The sequence below is a fragment of the Phalangium opilio genome, unplaced genomic scaffold (genome assembly GCF_054372755.1).
Source record: "Phalangium opilio isolate 3A_F unplaced genomic scaffold, DU_Popi_V2 ptg000077l_1, whole genome shotgun sequence".
Classification (NCBI taxonomy): domain Eukaryota; kingdom Metazoa; phylum Arthropoda; class Arachnida; order Opiliones; family Phalangiidae; genus Phalangium; species Phalangium opilio.
The window spans coordinates 11,228,007-11,236,108 of NW_028324185.1; the positions used below are offsets into that span (position 1 = coordinate 11,228,007).

Genomic DNA, 8,102 nt, shown 5'->3' on the forward strand with positions numbered 1-8,102 from the left:
TTTAAAACATAAACATTAATATTCAGAATTTAATTTTACTTTTTCTTTTAAGTATTATCCTTTACGTATAGTCACAACATATGGACTTTAAATATTTAGCGTTTTTTAATAAATCGTCATTGGGTATAAAGATTTGGATTCCCAACAAGATCCAAAAGATATGCTTTACACCCGCGATGGTGAGACGGCTGTATATCGGGCTAGGTCACGTGGCGAAAAGGAACTCTGTCACTACGGAGAATCCTGAGGGTGCCTTTGAAATTTGATCCATGCACAAAAAGAGATAGAATACGAAGTTCCCTCTCACTCACAAAACTTGAGGGCGAGGGGGGGGGGTGTTGCAAGTCATATTTTGCTATCTGCTGAACGTGCGCCTTAGCGAATTGCCCTGTTTAAGATAAGAGGTGGGAACACGTCAGTATTTATATGTTTTCATGATAATATTTCATGAATCTTTATTCAATGTAAACGTCGTCTTGAGACCTTAGTTGCGGTTCTGGACTTCTTCAAAGCCAGCAAAAGGAATAAAGCATATTCCAATATTAACGCCAATACCGCGATGATCTCTCCCATGTAGTACAGATAAAGAAGGCTTTGGATTTCCTTCACGGATATTGTTGAAAAATCGTCCACTGATTGTTTCCATTCGATGAGATCGATTGAGTATCGCGCTTTGTAGAAATATTGGAATCCCAGATCGTTTTCTGCGATTGATTCAATTCTGAAACAAAGATCACGTGTTAAAAGCGACACTAGTCAAGTTGTTACATTTGTCCTACAACAGGTTGGTTTTCTCCATGAGTTCTGATTGCGAGAAATTGTAGGAAACGGCAAAACCCAAAAGGTGATTGTCTATGGACGGTGAAAAGTAGTATTTGTTCGCAAATTGTATTTTATTTTCCATTTGTTGATTTTCAAGCAGAATAAGTTGCATTATCAGTGTCCCAACGACCATGAACTTCCTGTTGTCACCGATGTTTTGCGTGACGTTGACGAACTCGTCTCCGGTAACCCCGTTCTCAATCGGAAGCATTGAACTTTTTGGGATGGACACGTTGGCCTTAAATTTAAATTTATGGCTCTGTTAAATCATCCAAAAATTTAGAAGTATGTAATACAAGGTAAATTTATTCGCATAATTTGTTTAAGCAATTAATTATCATGTTATATTAAAGTTCGGTTGAAGTCAAACCTGTACCAGATTGGTTTAATCTAACATATCAGAAATAACTGTTTACTAGCTTAATTCAATTACACATAGATCGGTCTATTTCTGTACTTACCTTTTTGCGAAAAGATACAAAATCGTCAGAGCCGTCCCAGAACCAGACGTTGTGAAAACCTTGTTTGACGAGTTGATCGATGGTGTCCACAGTATCGTAGTCCTTCTCGGTGAAATCCGACTTCAGGTTGCCTGATATTTCGAAGTAAATGAAAGTGGTCGCCATCAACCAGGACATGGCTGCCAGACGCCACGTGATCGCTTTTTCGACACGGCTGTACGCTATAAAGAGACGGCTCGCGTTTCAAGTATGGTTTTATTACACCATATTTAAAAACGAAGTAACTTACGTTCGAAGAAAAAAGTTAGGAAATTCTTCCATATCATTTCGACAAAAGTCATGACGAACGTTCTGCCATTTTTGGGCGTGGCCAAAGCCAAGATGATCGAAACTGCCAACAGACTCACTACCCAAGTTATGGAGAACTACAGTTAATGTTGAAAGAAATTCTTATTGTATTCCTTGGGAACCTATGGTAAAAGTTCGCGTTACTTGTCGTTCCATGATGAGGAAAGACAGAGAGGGTGTCTTGGTCATTTTCGGCACTGAAGAAATGATGAAGGTCGACACTGAGTCATAAACGCTCGTCATACGACATTTCATCTCATATGTAAAAACACTGTCGACTTGTATAGGAAAAAGCATCAGGTCCATAGTCTGCCGAATGGGTACGTTTAAAAATGAAGAAATATATGTATTATGTCTTTTCGAGTGTAGTCAGGAGAATATTGAAGGTGGGAGTATAACATCTGCATCCGCGTACTGTGCTCTAGGTTCGCGACCGCTTCTCCTAGGATAGCCTCCTCACAGCTTTCAGAGAGAGAGATAAATTATTCCCGCAGACTACGGGCTTAGAGGCTGCGGATGAGGAGCAGCTCCGTCCCCCAGAATCCCTTGAGCAGCACTACTTTCCAAAAACACAATATCTAACGGCAGACCTCCTGATTGGATACTTTGAACTTTTGGGGTGGGGTGGGTGGTTAAAAGCTCGACGGCCCTCAAAAGGGGTGGAGCTAAAGTCAAGTTTTCACCCAAGTATTACACTCGTATATTTTCTCTTGGTACAGTGTCCTATAGTTTGGGTGCGGAGACTTCTTTTTAGAGCGATTGTCATTTAGATTCGCTGTGCCTTATCTGAGAAGAAAAACCCGCTTGTGCTATTTTTAATTTTACCTGTGGTACGTAACTCAGGTTTCGAAAAGCGTTAATCTCATCCGAAGGAATGGGCATAAAGTCGACACTTGGAATAAAGTATGAATATTAATTAGACAACACGATATGAAGGAGTGTGACGGAATTCTACCTAATATTAAACCTTTTACTGTAAAACTCCGATGTCGAAGCGTAGAGATTGTCGGCGATATCAAAACCCTGAGTTTCCTGTGACACAATACAAATTGGCCAATGAAACTTTCGTGAGTAATCTCAGTTTCTCGATATCGAATCACGTTGAAAGATACATCTGGGATTATGGTTGCGTAAATATCCTTACCTCGATTATTCCCATTCGAATTTCACCCATGTTGAATGATTCAGACTGATGAAAACGGCTTGGCACAAGAGATTTTTGGTTTTGACTATTCAGCAGACCACAAAACTCTTAGGCAATTTTCGCGACTCAGATTTTATGGCCGACGTCGGTGCACTAGCAGAAAGTACGGGTAGGCCTAAAAGTTAATCAATAACGCTCGAGAAACTAGAACGATTACCGATTTTCGCAAAGTTAATATTTATCTTCGTTTGCTTCATCCAGCAGGTTATATTTCACGCGTTCAAAATTTAATGTTGACTTTTGGTTTACCCTTTGTTATGGAAAAATATTAACTTAATGTTACGCAACGCCTTTCAAAGTGGATTAAATCGATCCGTCGACATACAAAGGAAGGGGTTTCGAAATGTATGTGGTCGCTAGAACAAAGGCCAAGATACGAGAGGTACGGAAACGATATCGACGCTTGAAAGATATTTTTGTTATTTACTAAGTACTCTTACCTCTATTACTCCAAACCGCATATAATTCGTGTTGACTGATCTTTGAATTACACTAGATTAGACGCGTGTTTGAGTGTAGAAATATCATTCAATAGAAAGGGGAAAAAGCGTGGCACGAATTTCAGGACTATAAATGCCCATTATAGAGACCGATAGGAGTTTTCTACAAAACTAAATGGCAAGGGGCTAGTCATTCGCCAACTTTTTGTACACTTGATCTCTGATTTAACTTGAGATATCGGTCTGAATTGCTGTTTTTTTGGTGAATGTCGTTATTACCACTGATTCTCCGTGAATTACGATGAATGCAGTGAATATTTCCATTTCAAATAATTACGATTTTTATTTAGGATTTTCTAGTTCCTCAATTAATTATGTGTGAGCTTTTCACGAAATGCGTGATTACCGAGGTGATTACAAAGACTACCAGTAAATCATGTGATCATTTCTGATTTTCTCAAAACTTCGCGTGATTGGCAGTGATTATCAGAGATTTCTGATTACCTTTGATTATCCACAAAAATTACTGTGATTACTAATGATTTTTTAAGAATTCTAAAAATCAAGTAATCTATTTCAGCGGTTTAGAACACCTGATTATTCAAGTGACTAACCCTTCGCTAAATGCGTACCATTCGTGCTAACTACAGTCGTAGAAGCGGGTAGTGATCGTTCCCAAATACGTATTTTAAGAATGCTATTTAACCTATTTTCGCAAAGTTATTTGTTTTTTATCTTACCTTAATTTTATCACGATATATTTCGTTTGCATTCCTACTTGAACATCAACCTATTTAAATTAAGGCATTATTGCCGTTGTGAGTAAACTTTTATATTTATTGAATCGATCCAACTGCGCATGTACTTGCGTTTCGTCAAAAAGTATATCAGAAAAGATTATATATTTTAGCATAATTAAATAGAGATAAGGAAGAAGTACGTCGTATGTCACTAAAGAGAATATGCGTCAATGGAACTGTAACCCAAAGACAAGGAGTAGAAAACCATATTTGGCCGCTGTATTTAATCATTGTGTGCATATATTAAGAAAATCCATTTGTTCTTTATACATAGTAGAATATAGTATAATAATAATAATAATAATAATAATAATAATAAAAATAATAAAAATAATAATATAATTGCTTTCCTCTCAAATTTCGGCAATATAGTATAAATATTCACGAGCCAAACCCCAAATTTGATTTCCAATATCGCAAAGTCATTAAACGTAAATCCACATTTTATTTTATTTTTAACTTTAAGCAAAAGTACATCAATATTTTTAACGTTTAAGAAAAAGTACATTTATTTTGCTTAAATTTATGGAAAAGTAGGTACTTCTATTTTATTTAGGTTTAAGAAAATGTACATCTATTTTTATTTGGATTTAAGAAAAAGTACATCTACTTTCATTTAGATATAAGAAAAAGCGCATCTATTTTTATTTAGGTTTATGAAAAACTACATCTATTTTTAATTCGGTTTAAGAGAAAGTACATCTATTGTTATATTAATTTCTAAGCAGACTCATTTATATTTCGTTTAAAACATAAACTTTAATATTCAGAATTTCATTTTACTTTTTTATTTAAGTAATATCGTTTTACCTATAGTTAAACATATGGACATTAAATATTTAGCGTTTTTTAATAAATGGTCAGTGGGTATGAAGACTAACGTATTTTGGATTCCCAACTGGATTCAAAAGCCGACCACCAGACATGCCTTACGCCCGCGATGGTGAGACGGCTGTATACCGAGCCAGAAGGAGCTAGGTCACGTGGCGAGGAATTCAATCACTCCGGAGAATCCTGAGTGGTGCGTTTGAAATTTGACCCAAGCGCAAAGAGAGATAGAATACGAATTTCCCTCGCACTCACAAAACTTGAGGGCGAGGGGGGGTGTCAGTTGCAAGTCATATTTTGCCATCTGCTGAACGGGCACCTAAGTGGATTGCCCTGTTTAAGGTAAGAGGTGGGAACACGTCTGTATTTATATATTTTCATAATAATATTTGATGAATCTTTATTCAAAGTAAACTTCGTCTTCAGACAATTGCTGCGGTTCTCGACTTCTTTAAAGCCAGCAGAAGGAATAAAGCATATTCCAATATTAACGCCAATACCGCGATGACGTTTCCCACGTAGTACAGAGAAAGAAGGCTTTCGATTTCCTTAACGGATATTGTTGAAAAATCGTCAACTGGCTCTTTCCATTGGATGAGATCCGTCGAGTATCGCGCTTTGTAGAAGTATGGGAATCCTAGATCATTTTCTGCCATTAATTCAACCCTAAAAAGAAAGATCACGTGTTTAAAGCGACATTAGCCACGTTGTTAAGTTAGCCTTACATCAGGTTGACTTTCTCCATGAGTTCTGATTGCGAGAAATTGTAGGAAACGACAACTCCCAAAAGGTGATCGTATATGAAAGGCGAAAAGTAGTATTTGTTCGCGTACTGTATTTTATTTTCCATTTTTAGGTTTTCAATCAGAATAAGGTGCAAAAACATTGTGCCTCTGAGCAAGAACTTCCTGTTGTCGCCGACGTTTTCTGCGACGTGCAAGAACTGGTTTCCCAAAATACCTTCTTCAATTGACAGTTTTGCAGTTTTGGGGATGGGCATGTTGACCTAGTTACGAAATTTATGGTTCTAGTTATCTAAAATCATCCAATTGTTATAAAATTAATCAATTTGGAACAATAATGGCTCGAGAAAAGATTTTTGAAGTTCGGTTCAACTAATCCCCAATAACTCTAGGGTCGACGCCGGTTTCATCTAATAATTTTTTAAATGGATTACTTGCTTGAGAAGGGATGAAAGTAGCGATCAATTCTGTACTTACCTTTCTGCGAAAAGAAATTAATTCCTCACTGCCATCCCAGAACCATATATCGTGAAAATCATGCTTGACGAGTTCTTCGATGGTATCCACGGTATCGTAATCCTTCTCTGTGAAATCCGACTTCAGGTTTCCTGATATATCGAAGAAAATGAAAGTGGTCGCGATCAGCCAGGACATGGCTGCTACTCGCCACTTCATCGCTTCCTCGACACGGCTATACGCTGTGAACACAAGTACAAGTCCGTTTTAAAGTATGGATTTATTAGACCATTTCAAACCGAAATAGCTTACGTTCGAAGAAAAAATTAGGAAATTCTCCCAGATCATTTCGACGAAGGTAAGGATTAAAGGTCCGCCATTTTGGTTTTTGGGCGTAGCCAGAGCCAAGAGGATCGACACTGCCAGTAGACTCGCCATCCAAAATAACGAGAACTACAGTTAATGTTGAAAAAAATTGTTATTGTATTCCTTAGTAACATGTGGGAAAAGTTCACTTAACTTGTCGTTTCATGTTGAGGAAAGACATGGATGGTGTCTTGGTCATTTTCGGGATTGAAGAGATGATGAAGGTCGACACTGAGTCATAAACGCTTGACATTCGACATTTCATCTCAGGTGTAAAGAAGCTATCGACCGGTGAAGGATGAAACAGCATGTCCATTGTCTGCCAAAAGTATACGTTTCAAATTGAATATGTTGTAAAATTATTGAATATTTCGGCGCTGAGAGTTCTTAAGAGCGATTGTCATTTGTATTTGCCGTGTCTTATCTGAGGGATTCCGAAGTAACCTCTTGTGCAATTATCAATATTACATGTGGTAAGTCACTCTGGTACTCATCCAAAGGTACGGGCATAAAACCAACTCTTGGAATAAAGTAGAAATATTATTTAGACAACGCGCAGGGCTCCCACCAAAATCTCAACAAATAAATAGGGGAAAAAGGGACTTTTCACGATAAAAATAGGGTAAAATAGGGACCTAAATTCTAAAATTAGTAACCAAAAAGGGACCACTGTTAAAACAAAATGATATCTATTCTGTGAAATTATCACAAGCAGTTAGGAACCTATTACTCTTTTCTATTTTTTCGACAAAATAGGATATTATTTCTGACTTTCTTTTGTTTATATTCTTATTCTAAGGGAGCGGTAGGTAAGACTTGATACTGGCTCTAATGTATAAGGAAGGTTTTTTTATTAGAAGTAACTTTTTTCGTATCATGTTTACTGTTTTTTAAAAAATCCACTGAATTAGAATTTGGGCCTTTACAGGTTTCGTACAAAATTTTTGTAATGAAATTCCTTGACTTTTCCAGGTTTTCCCTGACTAACTTGAACAAATTTTTCTGACCATTTGCAATAACGTACATGGTGAACATATATGAAAACAGTCTAAATTCAGTCGAATAATTTTTGCACGAGTTGTTATTGTTATAAAAATTAGCCAATTAATTCGTTTAAAAAGCAGAACGTCTTATTGAAATTAGTTATTTAACAGAAATGTTTGATGAAAATGTCCTCCAACCGCACCTTTTAATTTAATTTAGTATTTTAAAAAGTTTTCAACCATATTATATTGATAAAAGTCTTATACGTTTAGACAATCGAGGTTAGACATAGTTAAAGAAATTCCGCAAAATTATTGTAGGCCTTATTGGATATCATGTGGTGATGGACCTCATAAAACAATAAGAATAACCTTATAGGATTTTCGCTTCCTCTCGAGGCTTGGGAGAAAATGTTGGCCAAATGGCCTAATATATATCAGATAATAACATCGCACCCTGATTATTTCGTAGGATAAATATTACACATTCCATAGTTTCAGTTTGTGCGCTTGGATAATGCACAATTTATTATCAGAGTGATATTTCCACCCAATCTGAACCGTGATAAGACAAGTCTTTGTACTTGGGGCAGCCTAAGTCTTCGAAGTTTATAATTGTTTTTCCAAAATATTCGGAATGATATACTTGCT

General features: G+C 36.7%; 1 protein-coding gene across 1 annotated transcript; it reads right to left on the bottom strand.

Annotated features, from left to right (window-relative positions):
• Positions 1 to 459: 459 nt before the first annotated feature.
• Positions 460 to 2,805, bottom strand: LOC149658475 (uncharacterized). Its single transcript, XM_089844509.1, has 7 exons — positions 2,776 to 2,805; positions 2,587 to 2,663; positions 2,457 to 2,523; positions 1,573 to 1,708; positions 1,284 to 1,504; positions 780 to 1,060; positions 460 to 721 (listed from the first exon to the last, which is right to left on the bottom strand). Exons 1-7 carry the CDS (start codon positions 2,803 to 2,805, stop codon positions 460 to 462), a joined length of 1,074 nt encoding a protein of 357 aa, XP_089700635.1.
• Between the last annotated feature and the right edge of the window lie 5,297 nt (positions 2,806 to 8,102).